At 34.6% G+C, this 23,533-nt stretch overlaps 1 protein-coding gene across 4 annotated transcripts in view; it reads left to right on the top strand.

The window, feature by feature from the left end:
- Nucleotides 1-23,533, top strand: part of Ddr (discoidin domain-containing receptor 2) — a 234,706-nt gene that overhangs the window by 151,755 nt on the left and 59,418 nt on the right. Inside the window, exons 6-11 of one of the 4 annotated variants that reach the window (XM_070650845.1) lie at nucleotides 2,641-2,875; nucleotides 3,291-3,441; nucleotides 8,623-8,799; nucleotides 17,372-17,401; nucleotides 18,617-18,756; nucleotides 23,027-23,234. In XM_070650845.1, the coding sequence (XP_070506946.1) occupies nucleotides 2,641-2,875; nucleotides 3,291-3,441; nucleotides 8,623-8,799; nucleotides 17,372-17,401; nucleotides 18,617-18,756; nucleotides 23,027-23,234 (941 nt within the window). The remainder of the gene's footprint in view (nucleotides 1-2,640; nucleotides 2,876-3,290; nucleotides 3,442-8,622; nucleotides 8,800-17,371; nucleotides 17,402-18,616; nucleotides 18,757-23,026; nucleotides 23,235-23,533) is intronic. The other 3 variants (XM_070650846.1, XM_070650847.1, XM_070650848.1) reach the window with 3 other exon arrangements.

Below are 23,533 nucleotides of genomic sequence, written 5' to 3'. Positions count from 1 at the left end.
AAGATACATCATTTGACATTTGATCAGCTTCGGAGTATGACTTTGGCTTCCTCAATCTCCGGCTTCTCAATCTCAACCGGGTTTCATGATAAGAATAGTAGACTAGGATCGACCTCGAACCATATTTCATGCAATTCAAACTCTAATTGTGACAAAAATTCAATTTAATCCACAATAGTCTCAATTTTAAGGTGCAACATATCAAAAAATTCAGATTAAAATCCCATAAAAAATATTACAAATTCCCTCTCAAAAATCCTAACAATTAAATTAATTAACTACATACCAATCTACATATTTACATATACTTTTTTAAAATCCAATTTGTAAAATATGTTTTACAACTTTTTATTCCTATCTGTTCTCCCTAAAAATCCTCATAAAAATTAAAAAATTTAATGAATTATTTTTCATCCTGAACATTTTTTGTTCCCACTCTCGTCACTAAAAAGACCTAAAATTTCAAAGAAGCATAAAACAATAAAGGAATTTAAATTAATTTTTTTTATTAAAATAACACAAAAAAAAGAAGAAGCAGAACAGTTTAAGACAAATTACTGCCACTTTGCTCCCATTGCTCACTCATTCTTCATGTCATTTCTTCATCATCATCAGTTGAATGACAAAGTAGATGTATTTAAATAAATAAATATATGTAATAGAAGCAGCATCATCTGAAGGGAAAAAATGAATGTTGATGGTGGGGAGGGTTGCATCAGTGCTCGAAGGAATTCATCGTTCCTCAATTTTAATTTCTCTTTTCTCTTCCTTCATCTTACTCGTCAAAATATATCTACAAGATACAGTCTGCTGGTTGTAAATGAAACTTCTAATTACTGTAACAAAAATCAATTATATCATGCCTCCTTAATGGGAATACAAATTACTCTCACTCGTTTTACGCTTTATTCATCCTCTCGCTGTATGAGTGCGCGGATGTTAAACTGATATTGATGGAATATTTAGAGCTGTAAGTGAGTGAACTGTGAGGATGATTGGTGGGGTGTTCACTTTGGGTGAGCTGTGGGTCATTTGGATTGGATAATTTGGGAATTAAGGTGCCCATACTAATCTATGAGCCTAGAGTTGGTCCAAAATCCGTCATCAAATCGACATGGCTCAAGCATGCTGCCGGATTGAGATCGAATTAAAGAATATGGACAGTTCCATTATTTATAGTAAAAATGAACCATAATCCGTCGTCATATTGCCATTTAAGTACCCTCACGTCTTGCCAACGTGGTCACAGCCTTGATTAAGCATTTAGTTAATGAATGAGAGCCTTATCCTAACCCAAGGAACCAGACTAGGTAGTAGGTTTGAGGGTAAAGCAATAATTATCTTCCAAACTACCCCTAATGTCCCCCAGTTTCTAAAATCTTAATTCCTAAAACTGCGCTTCCAAAACCCTCCTTTACATCCACTCCCATTTCATACTCATTTAAATTCAATGAGGTTCAGCGCACTGGAGGAAATACACTCGATGAATTGTGTTAGCAATAAATCATTTAAAAAAAAAATCACTGACATGAATGTTTACTTTACAGTCTCATTGTGAACTTCACTTAAATAATTATTTATTGATTTCTGCTCGCTTTGTTTCTGCTCGTTCTTGTTTTATGTACAAAGAATATATTTATATATACATATTACTGGAGGGTGGATTGTTGTAGTTTTTTAAGTGGTAATCGATTGATGACTTTTTGCTTGGATTTAAAGAGTGGTTTTTAAGGATGTAGAATGAACTGGGAGGAAGAATGCTGGTTTTTTGTGTCTTTAAGATGAGGTTTGTGACTGGGAAAACTGAAATTTAAGGATGTATTCTCATAAGATGTATTTAACAGGGTATAGGGCTTAAATAGGTTCAAATTATGGCTAAGCCGAATAACACTAGTCAGTTAATCGATCGAAAATCCAATATCAGGTCGACGTGACTCTGGCATGACCTGTATTGGATTTAAACCAGATCCAGCCCCATGTCAGAGTCTTGAATGAATGAAAGTAATTTAAAACACGTTAACAGCAAGTAAAATACTAGATAATGACTATTTCAATCGTTTTTATGGGTGTAGAGGGGTCTATATGGGTGTAGGAAGGTCTATATGGGTGTAGGGAGATCTATATTGTTGTAGGAGGGTCTATATGGGTGTAAATGGGTCTATATGGGTGTAAGTAGGTCTATATGGCTGTAGGGGGGGTCTAAATGGATGAAGGAGGGTCTATATGGGTCTAGGGGGTCTGTATGGGTAGGTGGGATATAGCCACGTATACTTAAATAAAGCATTTATCTCGGTAGCCAATTCATTTGGAATTCTAATTGAGATTCTACAATTTTAAAGTATATTATTTCGATTCTTATTGAAAATACAAATCAAAATCTTAATCTGCAATTAAAAACAAATTTAAATCCATTTCTATATAATTGCACAGGATAATTCCTCATAAAATAAATTTATGATCCGTAGATTCTCAAAATTACCATTCCTAAAATTATGATTTAAACTTCCCTATGATTTTGAACCCCAAAAACAATCAATAATTTTTCATTAATCTTCATATAAATTTATTACTTTATAGCATAAAAATCTCACAAACACCCTTCACTAATTCCTCATTGTTTATCTTTCTCTCTATTTACAGATTAAGAATAGACAATAATGGTGGCGCATGGTGTCCGAAACATATGGTGTCGAGTAATCTAAATGAATACTTACAAATAGATTTATTATCGCTACATGTAATCACATCAATTAAAACACAGGGTAGATTTGGTAGGGGTCAAGGACAGGAATTTACTGAAGCATATTTGATTGAATATTGGCGACCAAGCTTTGGTAACAAGTGGAAGAGATGGAAAAATTTACAGGGAAAAGAGGTGAGTAAATGTTGCTGATTTTGGGTACGAGAGGCTTAAGAATTGTGTCAAAGTTCATCGAATTCCACGAAAAAAAAATTGTTTAAGCCTCTCACTCAATTATTCACAGTCATCTCTATTGTTGAACACCAATGACTCACTGTATCAGAATTCAAATCATCCACATATATCCAATTAGCGTGTTATTGAGAAAGTTATGATCAATGACCATAAGCATACCTTCTCAATTTCAATACAATTGTTCGAAAGTGAATAATGTGTTATAGACAGTGTGCAAGCTTAGTCGTGGATTTCAACAATAGACTCTAATCATCCATCCGCATTACATTCACAATTCATACATAAACTTATGCATATTTATTTTTTGTTCTTTTTTTTTTGTATTTTTTCACTTTTTTATTTTCGATACGTAAAGCAGATTTTAACAGGAAATATCAATACATATAGTGAAGTTGAGAATGAATTGCATCCAATTATTGTGGCACAAAAAATTCGCATTTATCCATACAGTAAATATGATAGAACCGTTTGTCTGAGAGCTGAATTACTTGGATGTCAATGGGATGGTAAGTTTGACATTTTATTAACTTTATATTGATGATTTTATTTTGGGAATTGAACCTTCAATTATGTTGAATAATTTTGTATTGCGCATAAACGGAAAATGGAAGGTTGGACAAGATGATTTACTTATTTTGATGGACATATAGATCCATTGTGAGACGTTGCTTCATTTTGATGATGTTTGAAGCTTGCTCTGTCGCTAGCAATCGATTTGTCAATTACAGATATCAAGTACAATATTGGTCTTATTAACAGTTTTGTCTAACATAGACTATTTTAGGAATTAAACTCAATTTAAGACCAAAAAACGTAAGCCTGGACTTCCTGTATTTTAAATACTCAGACCTGCAGTTTAGGATTGTTAAGACTTTGGGATTTTTGCATCTGATAGATATTGGTTGTCGCAAGAGCTGTACTGTTTTTTGAAGCCATAAGATGCTTCTACTGAGGCACACGATGCCAAAACTTGACTTTCTTTTTGCAAAATTATAGCCGATTATTCTAAAACACGTGTCAAAAAATCGTCCATGACTGCAGCACTGCGATTTTTGTATGCAGAATAACAATTTTGAACGAATTCTAGTTTTAAGCTAAGATAGAAGACGACTCGTGTTTTGTATTGAAAAGTCGACTCAAGCCGGCTCGAGTTCATATAAAATCCGAATCAACTCGACTTCATAGACCTTAAATTCTAGTCGCCTTTGACCTTAAATGATAAGTAAGCTCATAGTCAAGCTGAAACTCATATAAACTGGGAGACTAGCTCATACCTTGCCTATTATTATCTATTTTAAGGCCTAGATACTGAAATAAAGATACCAAACCTTAAATTGCAGCAAAAGTTTGGGATGCAAACCTCAAATTGCATCACATCCAATTGCATCCCAAACTTTTTTTTCAAATAAAATAAAAAAAATTTACAGCTTCAAAAAAAGTTACATATCTGTTGTGAATCCTTTTGTGTTCCTTCATATTTCATAACTTACACAAGCTCTAAACTTCCTCTTCCAGCTCATATGAATATATAGCATCAGGCAAACTTTTTGTAAATTGAATTAAAGAAACACATACAATGCAAATTTACAAACAATTTTTTTTTGTTGCTGTTCTGCCCAGGTTATTGTATTTGCTTAATAAAATTCTCTCATGACTGATGTATTGGATGATGTTGCACTTCCATAACAAATATGTAATAAATATTGTTGAAATAAATGAATTAAAAACAACTTTTTTGTTGTTTGTGCAAATTTTCATGTAAAGGTAAACTTTATTATTGAGTCTTTTTTGGACATGAAAATTTAAGTTATTGCCAACAAATATTTCAAAAATTTTATTTAATTCGAGATCAAAAGTCAAATTTGTCTGACAGCTTAAGGACAATGACAATAATTGTCAAAAAATAAATGGAATTGCTTTCAAAGTAAATCAACAATAAACAGCACATAAGCCTTCATTGTGTACGATCAATAAAGTTTTTGAGCATAATAATTTAAATGATTTGTGAGATTTTGGCATTTTGGAATTGAAATGGCAAATATAGACATAGAATATTAATAGTCATTTTAATAATTTTAATGGAAATGCAAATTGATGGAATTAATTCAAATTTGGATGTGTTGGACATAACCAGCAACATATGTTCCCTAAATTGCCTCTCATTCCCTGATAACCTTGACATTTCTAGTTGACATGACTTGACCGACTTTAAAGCAATCAATTTAAAATCATCAACCTCTTTGCAGTCGCATTTCTTTCAATTGCTCTTGTGCCTCATTCATCATCATCAGCACACTTAAATACCAAGAATAATTCTCCGTCACATGCGATTATAATTGCAGCACTACAGTTGTATAAGACACTTGAAAATTGTTGCTTTTTAAAGGCATTTATTGCTGAATTGTTTTCAAGGTTTGGGTTCAAGGTTTGGGTAATTTAAGTATAAGGTATTGTATTATACTTACGTTGGATGTACAGATCAATATTGTGATCCATGTCCTGCCTCAGATGGTCCCTAAAGTTGGCTTTATCGCTGACTTTCGTCTGCTAATTTTCAATACCAAGTGCACCTTAAATGCTCATGCATACCCATCAAATACCAAACATTCCCACAACCATCCACCTCTTGCATCCATCCAAACAACACAAATCAAATGCCCAATCATGACTGCAGATTTTAAATCATCAACATTGACTTTAATTTGATAATTGAGGAAATAAATTACTTAATGACACTCATAAGCTAAGCTAAATGAGCTAATGAGTCAATTAAGAACAAAAATTATTGAAATTTGTCACAAATTGCTGCATGACTCTGTTCCATATTTCAAGATTTTGTTCTCTCTTTTAAAGGCGTGAAATTTTCTTTGTTTTGAGCTTGTTTGCTTGATTAAATTTGACATTTATGGTTAAATAAATAATGATTGTGAATATGAGAAATTGGCAAGCGCTGTGCGGCTATTTAAGGGAGATGAAGTCATAGTTTGTGATTTGTGGATGTTTTTGGGATCTTTTATGGGATGATTGTTGGGAATGTGAGTCATTTTTAGAGGTCTTGTGATTGATATTTGCATATTTAGGGTACTTTGTGTAGTATGATATGCCAGGAATGCACATGACGTGGAAATTGCTGAAAATCCTGATCCAGGTCAGCTTTACTTTGTCCCCAAGCGAAATCCGAAATCAGTCAAGAGTCAAGTCGACCTGGTGTTAGAGAAATGCCGAAAATCAGGGCCCAGACCAGTGTAACTCGAACCCCAAGCCAGATTTGATGAAATCGGACATTAATTAGGGCCAATTCAGTCTGGCGTCGGAAAAATGGCCGAAAAGCAAGACCCAGACCAGAGTAACTATGACCCCAAGACAGATTCGATAAAATTCGATATCAAACAAGGGTTTATTCAGCCTGGCATTATTGAAATGGCTGAAAATTTGGGACAAGGCAAGCTTGACTCTTAACCAAAGCTAGATTTAATATAATCCGACATTAGGCAAGAGTCAAGTCGGTCCAGTGCTGGATTTTTGAACATTTTTCTTCAGTGTTCTTTTCGGAATGGATTGTTGTTGCTAAATAGCACTATGCGTGCAATTTTTTGGGACTTACTTATGAATGACTCCTCTGTGATTCATCAATGCTCTTATAAATCCCCAACTCTAGTCAATCGTGTTATAATTGCAATAACTCCAATTTACGGAATCAAGTTAATTATTCCTTCCATTTGACATATCAAAAATCATTTAAATCAAGCATCAAGCTCTTTAAATTGCTTTCCCTAGCTTCAAAAATTGTTAATTCAAATGTGCTTCTCATTCCATCCGAAAAGAGTAAGACTTTCACGACATCATTAATCAATCAACGGAGAAGATCGGCACATAAACATTGGCATAATTTATGAAATATGTTTTATATCAAAGAGCAGTCAGTAACAACACAAAAAGGAGAGGAAGCCATAGCGATAAAAACTTTTTCAAGGTGTAATTCATCATAAATTATTCAAAGTGACTTTTTGTGTTACGCACATTTGTGGAAATATGAATATAAATATTCAAAAATTGTGATGAATAATTATTCAGGCTGTGATGTTTATGTTATTTGATATTTTAATACATATTCTCAAGCCTCTGGCAGGGATCTTAGGTTTCATAAATTTATTTTATAAAAAATATATTCTGAATAATATTTTTTAATAATTATGATGTTTCATTTCATTCTTAATGCCCTCTCGCATGCCATCTCTCGTCTCTCACTTCCTTCTCATTCTTCCTTCATTCATCTCGTTCTCATTTTTAGTATCTTTATTATTATTCTTATTTTTGTTATTATTATGAATATTATAAAAATATGATAGAGGGGAATTATATCTCGAGTGAGATAAATTGAATCTCATTTTTTGGTTAATGCCATATTTCAAAATATTAATGTAAAGGTAAAACAAAATAAAAGTATGAGAATGAGTATGAGGAAGTAAGAAGGGTCTTGGCTTGTGAATCACGAATATTCTTTAGAATTTGGAAATTTGCTCGAACAGGCAAAGAGCATGCTCTCTAGAGCTTACTTACTTCACTGGTCGTACAGATAAGTGTGATCCATGGCCTCCCTCAGTCGGCTTCTGAAGCTGGCCCTATCGCTGGCTGCCGCTTGCCAATTACCAATTCTAAGTGTGACACTATCTCTATCGTCAGCTTATTTAATCTTTCGAGAGCTTGCTTGTGAGCATTGCTCTCAACTTACTCTACTCATGAAAGTACGCTATTTGTCTGCTGAGGTGGAAATGTTGTGAGAGCATTGTTCGAATCCTAGGCACATCTAGTCATTTTGGCTACACTCTATATAATGATTGAAAGGTCGGTCTCTGGTGCGAATCGAACCTATGTACTCACAAAATTGTGATACAGATATCTAATCAGCTGTCTAACCATTCGGACAACAGAGGGCTTACTCTAGCAATGACAGATTCTCCTTTAAATGGCTCAATATCCAAGATACCGCTCTGCTCAGACACCCCAGAATTCCAAATTATCTCGTATGTTATTAAACAGCTTAAAATGCTAAAACATGCAATCAGACAAGCAGACAAAACAGGATTTTCGAGTTTACTTCAACAACATCGACCCAAGTGACACAGGACGAAGAAGGGTCCATCACAGAGATTTTATAGATCCCTTAAAGCTCTTCTTATTTACTTAATTCTTACATCCTTGGCTGGGACGCACGAGAGCACATTGTCGCGCATAGCGAATGAATCTAGAACTAGAGCTAGTCAAGAACTGCTCATTGCATTCCTTTTAACTATCTATAGCGTTTTTGTGTCCACTAAAGTTTTAACCAGAGCCATCTTAATTTTGCATCACTCGGTATCTTATCAAGAACAAAACAGAATTCAAAATAAGCCAGAAAATCCAGCACACAGCATAAAATGAACAAAAACACGCTACAAGAATAAAATGAAATTATCATTAAAATCTTTGCTCATGTTTCATAAAACTTAACGAAATTAATCTTTTATGAAGCACTCATGAATTAATGATGATGATTTACAGGTTGCACGCAAGATTCTTCCTTTCATCACATCCGAAATCGTATCTTTTTTTTGTGCGTTTGTACCTTTCATGTCTTGTTGATGCGCAATAAAATTATTATTTTCAATTTTTTTTATTAAATTTTCATCTCATTTCCATATTTACAGAAGGACTCGTCTCTTATGTCGTACCGAAAGCAAATCAAAAAGTCGACATTGAACTCAGCGATAGAACATACGATGGCGATGATCAAAGTGATCGTCTTGTTAATGGATTGGGTCAATTGGCTGATGGACAAAAGGGTCAGGATAATTATCGTGCTGATGTTAATGGTTTTGGACGAGGTGAGTAATAAACACGCATTTATCTGTAGATGAGGCTATATAATCATACTCACTATGAGGCTATAAAAGTATTACACTTTTTTTGTGTGTCTTCTCCGTGAGGCTTTTTTTCATTTGGGATTTTTGTGCTTACGATAGGAATTAATTGTTTATGTGATGGTAATTTGGGAATTGAAATTGTTAGTATCATGCGGGTCAATTTGAGATGTTTGCTGCTTTTTGGGAGATGATATAATGGGTAATTTGGAGTTGTTAGAGAGAAGGATAGAGAATATTGAGGTAGACTTGGGGTGTAATGAGTGGGAGTGCAGGGGTTCAACTTAGCTTTGAGTTTAAATTGGCTTGAGGCTGTTAATCATTGAACAGTCTAGTTGCTTTCCCGAATAACTCAAGTCGATGCCCATGTGGCTCTGGCATGGTTCCGGATCATCATTAAATCGTGTACCACGCCAGAGTCACGTCAGCCTTTCGCCAGATTTGAGATCGATTAACTGACTTGTGTTAATCAGGCTTAGTCATTTATGTCAGAATTATTGAATCTCCCATGTCATCAAACAGCATTTCCCCATTTTACAACTCCTGTTGCCTAAAGCAATAAACCTAAAATCTAGTAAAAAATCCTCAAAAAAATATCCCAATAAACAAGCCTCATGGAGTAGGACGTGAAAAAAGAAAACAATATTTAAGGAGCACACAAAATAAAAAAAGTCTTTCTCTATGTTATTGCCATTGGATGTAAAATGGCATTCATTTCTCATGAATTTCATTTCTCATCATTCGTCAATGTAAATGCTCGTCGTTGATGTTTGTTGTTGGAAAATAAGCAAGTTTTTGAGGAGAGTTGTTGGCTTTTTGGGATCTGATTTAGTGTTTTGATGAATTTTTGGGTGGATTTCTGGTGGTTTTATGAATAATATGAGTATTGACACTTGGAATTCTTCTTTAGTGACATAATGAAGGATACCTGAAGGATTAATGAGGAGGACTTGGGATTATTCTCAAAATTCTTAGCGTTAATCGATGACCAGTCCTTCTGAAGACGCTTTATCGAGAGCTTCATACCTGATTTAGAGAGAATAAGTGTTCCAAGCCTTAATTTTGTCAAAGAACAATCTAAAATTTCCTAGAATTTAGTCAATTAGAGTCTCTTTAACCTATACCCTGATAGGCAAAGACCTACCATTTTTTGGTGCCGCAGTGGTATTCCTGTATTATGATAGCATGATCTTAGCCAATTAAAGAGACCTTGATGTTGAATTTCGCATAGAAAAGTCGACTCGAGTAGACTCAGCTTCACATGAAACTCATGAAACTGAAGTCGACTTAGACTTCTTCATTCACATCCCTGACCTATCCAAACGTCCACCAAATGCGCCCCAATTTCCATCAATTCCCAAAGTCACAGATGATTCTCCAACGTCCATTATTTCAGATTTTTTTCTTATTTCTTCATTGAACCTTTTTTGCTCCATCGTTCACCCGATTATTTTTCCTTTTTTTTTTGACTGACTGCTGTTGCTATTGAACATAATCTTTGCTTATTTTCCTCTTCTTCCATCACATTTTATTTTTTTTGAAGGATTTCTTCACTCACCCTTATTTGCCTTTCGCCATCATCATTTTTATTTTTATATCTTCCTTTCACATACATGAATATACAGTAAAACATCAGGCAGGAAAATAAAAATTGTGTATTTCCTTTTCCACCGTTACATTCTTTTATTTGATACTCTTTGACTTTGAAGGAACAAAAAAAAAGAGAACGTTATCGGTAAACGGCACATAAAAAACACATCTCGTTTCTGTTAAACTTTCTTTTTCAGCTCAAGTGTAATTTGTTATGTAAATATTTATACATCCCCATCTTGTATCGAAGAAATATAAAAAAACAGCAGCAGCAGCAATGGCAACAACAATATTGTAACTACAGATAGCTAAGGCATTGAAAATGAGTAGGAAACATTTTGTGGTGATTTTGTCAGGAATTTTTGGAAGAAATTGGATTTAAATTTGATATTGGGAACACAAGGACTAGTGCCTACTTGTTCCATTCAGCGAGATTCTTGACTGTTCTTGAATTGTTCAGATTCCCATAATGTTTAATTTGCTGCCTAAAATCCACCAAAATACTCAAAATTCTTAGAAATGTCTTATTGATTCTTAATTGTTACTTCATTGCAAGTAGCATAGCCAAAAATCACTTATCTGAACTGCATGGGCCGGTAATTGATCCAAAATATGGTACCACATCACCGTGACTTCTGCATGGTGCTGGATTCAAATCAGATTCGGCATTAAGTCAGAAACACGCTGGTCTGGGACAGAATCATGATCGAATAACCTGATTTAGGCTATTCTGGCTATAAAAATCTCTTTAATATGCAACGTCCAACTAGAACCATATGAAGACCCCCAAAAACCTCAAAACCAGACCCCTAAAAATTCCAAAACATCTGTTTAAAATCACCACAAAGATCATTTCATCTCCCAATGCATGTCACATCATATTGTAAACAAACTTGTTCATGAGAAAAAATCTACGTCATCTAAAAGGATCCCATATACCCATGTGCGACTGTTTCATGTTGCTATTGCTTCACTCATCGTAATATACTAAACAAAACATTAAGTACATCCATTAAATTCATATTTTCCTATCGTTTTATGTTGTTTACCGCGTACTTTATGAAAACAAAAAAAATAAGAAAACTTTCTCATTGGCATTGGATTGATAGAAATTGATGGATGGAATTACAAATTTAAATTGAGTTGCTGTGGGGATTTTGAAGACTAGCTTAATGTATAATGGAAATTTAAATTGATTTTGATTGGGAAAAATTTTGAAGAAAAAAAAGATCTGAAAAATTAGGATGATTGGAATAATTTGATACATGAATGACACTTGGACTGGAAGTGCCTGTTAGTGATGAATACTATGCACGCACCTGAATGGCATGATGTGGTAAATTTCATTTGTTGGACTACAAATTAGACAAAAACAGAAGTCATAGTGCCGATAAGACACTTCTGCATATTGCTGTTAATAATATGACGTAGCTGTACCCTATGGGCTATCTATGGCTGCTTGGGATGATTATTTGAGCATCTAGTTAAGCTATTTCCCAAGATACAACAATAGGAGCATTCAAATGGACATTAACGTCCCACTCTGCAATAAATTGCCATTTTGATTGAACCCCATTCAAAAAATGAATATAAAGCACCTCCTTTCCATCCATCACAAAATGACATAAATTAAACCAAAGAAATTCCAAGAACCTCCATAAAAAAATTCAAAATTCTTTAAATTCCCCAAGAAAATTTCATTTTAATGAGCCTCCTTTCTATGCTGCTCATTATACCTCCATAGATTACCTCGTACCCATCTCAATCCCCATTTTCTAGTCTCATTATTATTTTTTAATGCTAATCGTGAAGTATATAAATAAAAAAATATATCCTCAATAATAAATATATCATGGTCCATAGAACATTAAAATGAAAATTTATTGCCGTGCACGTGAACGCAACTTTAACTTTATTTTTTACCTCATCCCGAGTGCCTATCTATCTCTAGTATCGTCTTAATGGCATGATACAAGCATTAGACTACATGATTGGTACGATTACCTGTTTAATGTGCCTCAAAAATGGAAAATTTACATAAAAAAGCTTTCAATTTTCAAACTTGAAATTGCTGTTTGCTGCCAATTTTACTTCCATCTACCTTTCACTCCGCACGCTGTTTCTCGATAACAACAAATTGAAATTGAATTTTTTTTTTTCTTTGCTTCTATACAGCATGTCTAAGTGAAAGATTGAATTCTAATGAAATACACAACAAAGTCGCATTAAAATGTTTATTTCCATTTTTTTATCTCCTCCGTTGGAATGAAAAAGGAATTGAGAGAAGCAGAAAAAAAATTATCATAATCACAAATTTATATTTTCTTGATACTTCTTATTATTCCTGTAAGTGGTTGAGGATTTTCATTGTTGTTTCTTTGATTGTGTAATGGATTAGAAGTGTAGATTCTTTATTGATGTTGTAGAGATTGAGTGGAGATGAGATTGAAATAGAGAAGGATTTTGGAATTAAATGGATGGAATTTTGAAGAAGTAACTGGATGTATCAGTACTTTTTTGGATGTTTTTGGCTATTTTCAAGTTAATCTGAACAGCTTGATGTGGCAAATTTCAATTTTTGCAATCAAACAGGACCTAACCAGGGCTTTGTCAAGGCTTTACTGCTTCTTTCCGCCAGCACTGCGACGTGGCAGTGACCAATCTATTTACAAGTAAAGTTAATCAGCTTGATGCAGCAAATTTAGAAGCTCTCAGCAAAATTGAGTTCATATCAGCAGTTACGGCTGCTGTCAAGGCATCACTGCATATTTTTGCCAACACAGCGACGTAGCAGTGATCAAGCGACTTAAATGTGCTTCTCAGAGTTTACTTACATATCAGTTGAACTCTACGGCTTCTTAAATTGGGTTATCAGGACACACCCAACCTCAAACATCACATGATACTCTCTTCCAATTCAAAAAGCTCATAAATTTTGTACCTGCAAATTCCAATTAATTTGTCAATAATGCTCCTCAATTTACAAGCCCATAAACCCCCAAAAAGTTATATAAATACATCATCAGAGTTGAATTCTCTCGATAACAAATGCCCACAAGCTCATTAAAAGCTCAAAAATTTCTGTAACATGAGAACCACAAAATCCATTTCTTGTTCTTGATAACAATTGGAAAATGTCAAAATTGTGCCTATAAAGGCACATAATTTACTTCCAAAAAACCATAAATTAAGTTTTTGTTAATGAATAATTTAGAATTAAGTTCAAATTTCTATGGAAATGAGCATGTTGCTAAGCTTACCGATATGTGAGGTAACCAGACCATTTAATGTACCTTTAAGGTATGACAGAATAGTAATATCGATACATATATAAATTCATGTACATCCCACGGCAAACATAAATATACATAACCATATGAATATATTGAAAAATCGAGTAGCAATGCATAAGAAAGCTCTCATCCATTATATCCATAAGCCAATGTCAATTCTGTACTTTTTTTGGTACGGTGAGGGGATGACTCAACTGAGAACAGTGGAAAAAAAATGAAAAAAGTTTTTTTGCTATTCTTTTTTTTTCCATCCATTAAAGAAGAAGAAATGCGAAGAGATAAAACACCCATAAGAATCATCACCTTCTTATATTGGACCTGCAGGCTATTTATAGGCAACATATATGTGTGTGGGGAGTGTTGAGTTGTAGAATTCTTGGGGTTTGTTTGTACTGGAATAGCAGATGAATGATTTTTATGGGGAGTTGATGGAGAATTTTGAGGTTTGATGGCCAGTTGAGCAGTGATCTAGTGCTTCATACTGGAATAGTCGACTTGACTAGAACTTCGAGTTCTACTTTGCACAGATCAAATCAAATCCGATCCATGATTTCCCTAAGATGATACTTACTTACTTACTTACTTCGCTGGCCCTACAGATCAACTGATCCATGGCCTCTCGCAGATGTCGCCTGGTTCTATCGCCGGCTTCCGCCTGCCAATTGCCAATACCAAAAGATGATGCTTGAAGTTTGAAAATTGCCAATATCAAGTCTGTATCTATCAAAAGCCATTAATACAGGAGTTTAGACTCCAATCTGTTGTGCTTCAGGAATTCTTGGCAATACCGACAGCATATACAATTTGGCAAGCGCTAGCATGAAATTTTGAATTTCATTAAATGACAATATGCATGTTTTTGTCTATAAAGACCAAAGTTAAGGCCATATGTGCTTTCAATGCCTAATTTGGTGTGTCATTGGTGCTTAAATTCTAGAAATCACCTAAAAACTGCAAACCAGCACATCTAAAACTCAGGAGCGCAGTTTTGTGCATTTTAGATTTGCAAGCATGCCTTAAACTTGCTAAATTCAACTTCAGATTCCACAAGAATCCACTAAAAGATCCACAACGTCCTCCAAATTTCTCCATCATCTCTTCCATCATCCCCAACGAGTCCTCACCTTCTAGTCCAATTCATACACAGTTATTACACAAGTAATATCCATATGAAGTCAGAGTGAGAGCACAAAAAAAGAGTAGCAAGAGTCTATAGCCATGATATCAGCATAACAAGAGGAAGTAAAAAGAAAAGTAGTAAGGAGAGAAAAAAAAAAAGTTACGAAGGTGATTTCCATAAAACATATTGGATGAGAATGATATCGAAAGTCATTTCCTGTTGTGCTTGCAAGTCTTTAAGTAAACACACAGAAAAAAAAGAAGAGACGTAAAAAGAAAGAAGAATTTTTATTTCCTTCCTTGCCATGCTGTGGAAATTAATTTATTGCAATTTTGTGTGTATTTTTTCATCCTCAAATTCGTGTGTAGATGTGTTTCCAAGGAGACTATCCCCAGGAATAAGAAAGACTGTATGTTGATCCTCTTTAAGCAATTTAATGTGATATAATGGATGTGGAGAGTATGTTTGGATATATTTACAGACTCCTAGTCCTATAATCCATAACAACTGTCTTTATTTCTACATCATTTCCTATGTGCTGCCTTCCCCCTCCCTCAATAGATATAAAAAAATATTTATTTTATTTTCCCAAAAAAATGATGATGATGACTATGGTGACAACAAGGAAGACTGAATGAAAATACAGAATTAATAGCGATTTGTAATGTTTGAGGACAATTTCTTCCTGGATAGACAGAATCTCCTTCTTTATTTGTATACACAAAAAAAATAGGAAGTTGATAAGTTTCTTTCATTTTGTTGGCATCAACATCATATTTTCTCATTCATGTGCTGCAATATTTTTTCCTTCTTTTTCATCTCAAATGTGTCTCATGAGGTGGATTATGTAGAGAAATTTGTGAGGATGACTTTGGATGAAAGGAAAGATGGAGAGGTGCTCTATTGCGGATTTAATGGCATGTGTTGTGTGATAAAATATATAAAAAGTTGAAAGAACTCGATGAGTCAGAGACTTTTGATGGTGTAAATTGAATGGGAGATTATGGACAACATTAGATGATGTTAGGCATATGAGGATTTATTGCTAGAGCTTTAAGTCGGGATATTGACCTCTGTTAATTATTGAGATGGAATCAAGGGTCAAAATGGAATTGAGATTGAGAGATTTCTGGGATATTCTGGAAAATCTCTATGATTCCGATTTCTACAAATTCCTAAGTGTCGAGACTCCATTTAGTCCCGTCTCTAGACCTGTAATGTCGTGAACAATGTGCGAATCTTAGTCATGTCGACAGCACTCTATATCACTAGAATTATTGAATTATTGGTTTCTGATGAGAATGTAAACCACATACTCACAAAAGAGTCAAATAGACAACCTGTCTCTTGCATAACCACTCGACCATAGAGACCAAATTCCAGGAATGGCCAATTCGCTTATATTTCGCACGTTACTCTAGACTACACCAGAACTCGAAGTCGATATGGTTGAAGTCGACTCGAGTCGACTTGACTTGACTTCGAGCTCTTGACTACACTCCATGACGTGAAATGTCCTCCTCTCTATAAGACGTGAAATGTCTTTGACAGCACAGTCAAGTATCTATGCTTTCTCGCTGTCTGGATTGTGATTTACCGGGATATCAAGAAACTTCCTTGCAGTGATGAATTAACTTGCAGCTTTTTTCGGAATCTCAAGATTTACCGGAGAATCCCGAGTAAATCCCTTATCCTGACCGGAATTTCGAAAAAGCATACAAGAACCGCCTTATTATGCTGCTCGGGTTTATTTAAATTGTACTTAAGTAATACTGATGAAGGTAAAACACTAATCATTGTCAGCCCTCACAAAATATCAATCCCAACCTCCCCAAAAACCAATGTCTGAAGTATTTGCAAAAATTTAAATTTTCCATCCTCATAACTTCCTCAAAAAGCCACAAAAAAAAATATATTCATAAACGTTCACATTCATTCATGAATTCCAAAAAATAATTTTCCTTCCTTTTTTGTTCCTCAACACTTTAACATTCTAAAGTATTTAGTTTCACACATAAATACCCTCCCAAAAAAAAAATAAAGTTTTGTTCTCCATCCAAGCAGCATCTTCAACACAACACAATGTTTGCAGACACATGTTAAGAGGCAACAGCAACAACGATTTTTCGAAAGCAACACACTCTCCAATTAGAAATAGGATAATATTTTGACTCTATTATCTTTACTTCTACTTGCTTGCCTTTCTTCCTCGTTCCATTCCAACTTTTTGCTTCCTGTCTTCTTCCTTATTTTATTCTCACACTGCAAATAAGTTATCGTTAGGAAAGGAAAAAGTTATAAACTATTTTGCTACTTTTGCCTTTTCTTTTCCTTACTTGTGGATGTATGTGTGTGTGTTCTGTCCCGACAAGTGGAATTTCTCCATCTTCAATATCGTCTTTAGTGTAAAGAGTAAAAAAGTTACTTCTTTCATTTCGCTTCTAATGAAAATTGATCAATATTGAATAACTGAATAAGTAATTTGATACTTTTTCAACTTTATCTTATTTCTATCTTTATATCTGGGTACTAGAGCATGGGACTCCGCTAAACATAATCAATGGTGAGTGATGAATGTGAATAAAATTGTACTTCTGAGGGTTTTATATTATTTTTGTTGATGCTTATATTGTGATTGTCCTTAAAAAGCTTAAATTTTTTGTGACCTCAGATTTTAAATTTTTTTATATTCTATGTGTCTATCTTTGTGGATGTTTTGAGAATTCTTGATGTCCTTGAAAACACAAGTGTGTACAACTTGAGACTAAGCTGGCGTCAGGTTGGTGAAAAGCCAGATTAACCGTAGGCATGGCCACAGTTTGTCAAAATGCTGTCCACAGTCAACAATTTTTGGTATTGTCTACAATCCCGCAGAAGCTTAGTGGCTTCGTCTCGAATCTTGTAGTTCGAAAACCTTAAAAAGCAGTAGCTTAACTAAAATTCTTGATTTTCGATGCCAAATATAAATTGTGTACCTAATTATAATCCAGTGAATAAATTACTATGAATGATTCAATCTATGGACAATTGGTTAAGATCAAACTATAAACTGTAGGTCTAAAGGGTAAAGTGCAACAGATTTAAATCGCCGTGCCTCCAGCTCATAAGCCAGCTCATGCTGGGCCTTTCAAGCATTATATATTTATGTATGGACGTGTACAGTTCATTATTAGCGACTGTTCTTTATTTTATTGCTATTCGATTGCCTATTAGCCTCATTGTAGCCGAGATTCAGTCTAAAAGGGGATGGAACAACCACATCTCTCTGGATACGCCCCTGCATCATGGCAATAATCAAAATTTACCTCAAAACTATTAGAAATTTCAAAAACTTTCCAGATTTATTTCCCAAAATTACAAATTATTCCTGAATTTTATAATCTTAGATCAATGGTGGGCAATCTGTATACCACGGCTCACCACTGCCTTAGATGCTTACCTTCAATATGCTATTCATGATTATTCAATAATAAATGACTTAAGTCTCTAAAGTTGTAGTTTACAAACAGACATTGATAATTATAATCACAAAAAAACTATTGAAAAAGACATCATTCATCAATTTGATGGAAAGTAATTGAAGATGAATGAGAGGAAGAAAAACTTGTCAATGATTGGATATAATTGAAAGAAATTCATGAGGAATTTGAGATATGAATTTTAAATATTTTTTTTTTCTTCTATCTGTGCTCCATTTTTTTTGGAATTAAATTATTGATGAGCTTAAAATGTGTCAATATTGAAAATATAATAATTCTTATTTTTTATTTATTTGCAGGATTCGAATGGGTTGGATGGAATAACGATAGTGTTGGAAGTGCTGGCAGACCAATTGAATTGACATTTCAATTTGATACTGTTAGGAATTTCAGTGCAATGGTATTGCATACGAACAATATGTTTTCGAAGGGCATTCAGGTGAGTGATTTTGGTGATAATTATTATTGTGGGGAATTTGTGACGCTTTTTTGGGGTTGATTGCGCCCCTCCCGATCCAAAATTAATCAATGATTGTGGTTGGTTTGGGAGTTGGGCTGTATTTATGAATTTTGGGAATTTAGAGCCTCTTGTCTTGCGTCAATGTCATACAGTGAGGTGAGGGGGTCTATAAAGACAATTTAGGCTTATATACTTGCAATTTTGATGCACAGGTCTAAATAGTCCTATAAAATTGACGGTAATGATGAATATGCATCGATAAACCGGAATTTTGTGAGATTTTTCTTGGAAAAATCAGGAATAACGCATTTATAGTTTGATTGCCAGCAGCCTAAAGCTGTGTGTCACTTAAATTACTTACTTCGATGGCCGTCCAGATAAACTGTGATCCATGTGACTCCGCAAACGTTTGATTTAATAATTAAGTGGACATAAAAAGCTCAATAGCTCCAATTCTCCAATAAATGTCATTTATTAACGACTCTACAGTATAATTACAATACAATAACCACTATGACTGCTTATTGGACCTAAAAAATTCATAAGAATTAAAAATGGACAATAGAAAAGTTGCTCGATCACTTCAAAGCATTGAACAGCAAAACCAGAGCTTGAAGTCAACTTTCGAGTGGACTTGACTCGACTTCGAGCTCTGCTGTAAAACAATTCACAATTAAATCGGTAGCTCACATTTAAAATCAACAAAATTGACTTCCATTATTCAGCGACTACCCACAATTAAATCATCAAATTCTCAAAAACCCCCTAAAAGTATCAACAAAAGCTGAAAATGTCCTCAAGCAAAACAGAAAAAAAAATACTTTTTTGTTCCATAATAGATCTAAAAACAAAACCGCTTTATCGAGAAAGAAATTTACCTGTCAAAATTGATAAACAAAGGCACGCAGAAAAAAACAAAAAAAGAAAGAATTTCGAAGACTCTGAATTGTGGCTTTGAAAGTAATTTCATTAGAATTGTACCTTTTAAGTAAATAATTTCATCTTCCAAAAAGAGACACAAAATGTCGCATTACACAAAAATAATTTTACTTTTTTGGCTCCCCCCACCGAACAGCACAAAAAAAAAAATAGAAATTTAATCAAAATATTTTTGCTTACTGAATGATGAGAGGAATAAACAACGCGAGCGATGAGCAAAAGAAGAATTTTTTTTTGAAGTTTTTTTTCTAAAGAATACACAGAAAAAAATAACTTGAAGCTTTATTTTTGGGGGGTTGGATGTAAATGACGTGAAGTATCCTGAGCAGCATAACTTTTCATTGTATTAGAGATCTAAAAATTACAGCTGTTTTGCTGTCAGAAGAGCATGACGTCTAAAGATTATCGAGACCGAGACTGATTTTGGTCTGTTCCTCAGTCTCGATCCCAGCTTCAGTCCTCAGTTTCTCAGTATCCTCAGTCTCCTGAGTCTCCTGAATCTCCTGAATCTCCTTAATCTCCTCAGTCTCCTCAGTCTCTTCAGTCCCTCAGTCCTCCTCAGTCCTCTTCAGTCCTCCTCAGTCCTCCTCAGTCTTCCTCAGTCCTCCTCAGTCCTTCTCAGTCCTCCTCAGTCCTTCTCAGTCCTCCTCAGTCCTCCTCAGTCCTCCTCAGTCCTCCTCAGTCCTCCTCAGTCCTCCTCAGTCCTCCTCAGTCCTCCTTAGTCCTCTTCAGTCCTCCTCAGTCCTCAGGTCTCAGTCCTCAGTCGCGCTCCATTCTTCAGTCTCAATCCCTGCCTCTGTCTCGCTCCTTGCTTCAGTCTCGGTTCATGAACTCAGTCTCGGTCTCAGCCCCAGTCTCAATCCAAGCCTCAGTATTTGTCTCGATCAAGTTGCTCGGGAATAACCCTTAATTAGATGCAAATGATGTACTTAAGCTCTAGTCACACATGACATTGATATAGCTTGAACCTCTCAAACATAATCCCCATCCATCATTTACGAAGAACCCTTCTGTTTCTATATTCATAAAAAGAAGAAAGAAGGGAACAAGAGAGAGAGCGAGATCGAGCAACTCAAGAATTTAATAAGCGAAATAATTTAATCTTCAAGTATTTCACCGTCGCTTTACAGTACAATAACAAAAGGCAGCAGCAGCAGCAGCAGCAACAATAAACAAGTAACTTTTCTTCAGTAAGAATGTGTTGTTGTTGTTTTAACAATTTTTGCATAAATGGAATCTACAAACTTTTTCATGAAGTTCCTCTACCCATCCTGTTAGTTTTTTTTATTTTTGCTGTGCTGTATATTTCTTTTAAAAAATAGAGGAATTAAAATTTTGCTAACAGAATGTTTTTGAGTTCTTCTAACAATGCAAAATTTATAAAATGAAATTTTCATCTCGCTTTTCAGCTTTGAACTTTGTGTTTTTTGTGGATGTTATGGAAGTGGGGATTGTTTTGTGAGAGCATTTTGTGTTGGATGTGGAGCGGAGTGTTTACTGGGTTTGGACTAGATATTTAATTTTTGGGTTATAACCCGAGCAGCAGCTGATGAGATGTGTAGGTGCGTTGCTGATACCTATCCAACGCCATAATTACCATCATTTTCTATTGTTCTCAGAAAAAGCGCTTTAGCGCCTCACAGAAGGACTTTCATACTTTTGTATCTATGGACGAAATGTGGCTCCTTTTAATACCTATCCAACACCACAACAACCATCTCTTAACTCCTCTTTGTTCAGGAGTTAAAGCACTTTGAAATTAAACAATGAAAATGCTGAGTCATTTTCCATTGTTCTCGGAAAAAGCGCTCTAGCGCCTCACAGAAGAACTTTCATACTTTGGTGTCTATAGACGAAATGTGGTACTCTTTAATACCTATCCATCGATATATCAATCATCTCTTATCTTTTCTTCATTTAGGAGCCATGGCCATTTGTATCAAAAAGCACTCTATCTTCTTACACATGCAATTTAGTTGACGCAATTTGGAGTTAGTGATGCATTTCGAAAAGTTATGATGAACGTAGACATGACCCCATCCCTCGTTCTATCTTCCAACACCTGAAACCGTCTAAAACAGCAATTGACACTTAACTCATACTCAATTCCCAACCACTTGAGTCAATATCAATTCAGTATCAACTCCTGCTCCAAAAGAAGTTCATCCAGTCTTGTCCACAACAGCTCACAAAATTCCACATTCAAATGCGCTTCCTCAAAACATTTAATAAACTTCCCCACATCCCAAACTCTATTTTCATACTTGCTTCTTTCCATACGATGATGCCAAACATTCTCCGACTGTGTTATTTAATTGAATCCTGAAAATTACAAGAATTTACTTTGCTTTTAATCAGCAAGTTCTTTCATTCTTTATATTATTATCTTTTCATTGTTCTGCGTTATACACTTTGCATACTTAATAGTAGAGCAGCAGTTCGTATGCAAGCTGAACAGAAATAAAAATAAAAAAAATCTTTAGCTCTCATTTTACATTGCATGCAATCAAAAAGTGAACATCAGAAAAGTAAATTTTTTAACTAGAGTGGTGGAAAAGATTTTTATTTTTTGAGTTAGAAAGTCTCATTTTTGGGGGTTTGGGGCATAGAGCGCATTTTTGGGTATTTTACTTGTAGTGATGTTTGATTTTTGGGTGGAATTAGGGGTATAGACTTGTGTAGTACATGCATTTTGAGGTAGAAGTCTCATAATGAGGTAGACAGTCTCAGTTTGAGTAAACAGTCTCATAATTTAATGGACGTCATTTATGAACGAGCCCTGTGTAACTTCTGGTACATTAGGGTCCTTCCTCCTGATATCCTAATGTGTCTACATGCACTCTACATATCTGAAGCTTCAAATCATCTCAAAATAAGTCATACAACCCAAAATGCACCCATTCATACCCCCTTACTGCCTTATCTCCATCAAAACTTCTCACAACGCAGCATAAAAAAATCTGAATAAATAAAATTTCACATGATAATCGTGTGTGCAAATGCAGTGCAGTGATTATTACACCCCATGTGAATAACAAAGTCAAAATCAAGCCAAAACAAATTTTTTTAATTTCATAAATGAGAATAAATTGTTTTCAGACCTGAACTTAACAATTTTTAAACGCTTTTTTCTTTCTGTTGCCGTGCGATGCAGTTTGCAATACCAAAAAAGGAAATGAAGAATATTTAATGAATTACAGTGCGATTTATCGAAACGCCAATTGCATAAAAAAAGCGTTGCAAATTCTAATTGAATTATTCGTTTAGTTCCTTCATCTTAACCATTATTTTTCTCTTATTCCTTTAACAGGTATTCTCAATGGCTAAAGCATACTTTAGCATTGGCGGTCAATATTATAATGGTGAACCCGTACAATATTCATACATGCCCGATCAAGTCATGGAACATGCACGTGATGTCACGATCAAACTACATCATCGCATTGGACGTTATGTACAACTTCAATTGTATTTTGCATCAAGATGGATATTGTTGAGTGAAGTTTCATTTATATCAGGTAAGTTTCACACTTTAATTGTTGGTTCTTATCCGGGAGTGGATCATCTGGCAGAAACTATGGATTCCATGGATTTTGTGGAATTTGTGGAATCCATGGAAAAATTTATGGAAATCATGGAATTTATGGATTTTTTGATGGAATCAATGGAATCCACGGAAATTATGGATTAATTCGTGGAATCCATGGATTATATGGATTTTTCCATGGATTCCATAGAATCTATGGATTAATTTATGGAATTTGTTGATCTTATGGAACTTGTGGAATCCATTGAATCTATGGAATCCATGGAGTAT

Source organism: Chironomus tepperi, unplaced genomic scaffold (assembly GCF_022539635.2).
Source record: "Chironomus tepperi strain 1889 unplaced genomic scaffold, CSIRO-AGI_Ctep_v1 contig_449, whole genome shotgun sequence".
NCBI classification, from domain to species: domain Eukaryota; kingdom Metazoa; phylum Arthropoda; class Insecta; order Diptera; family Chironomidae; genus Chironomus; species Chironomus tepperi.
The sequence above is the reverse complement of the archived record's forward strand: the minus strand, read 5'-3'. Positions and strand labels throughout refer to the sequence as shown.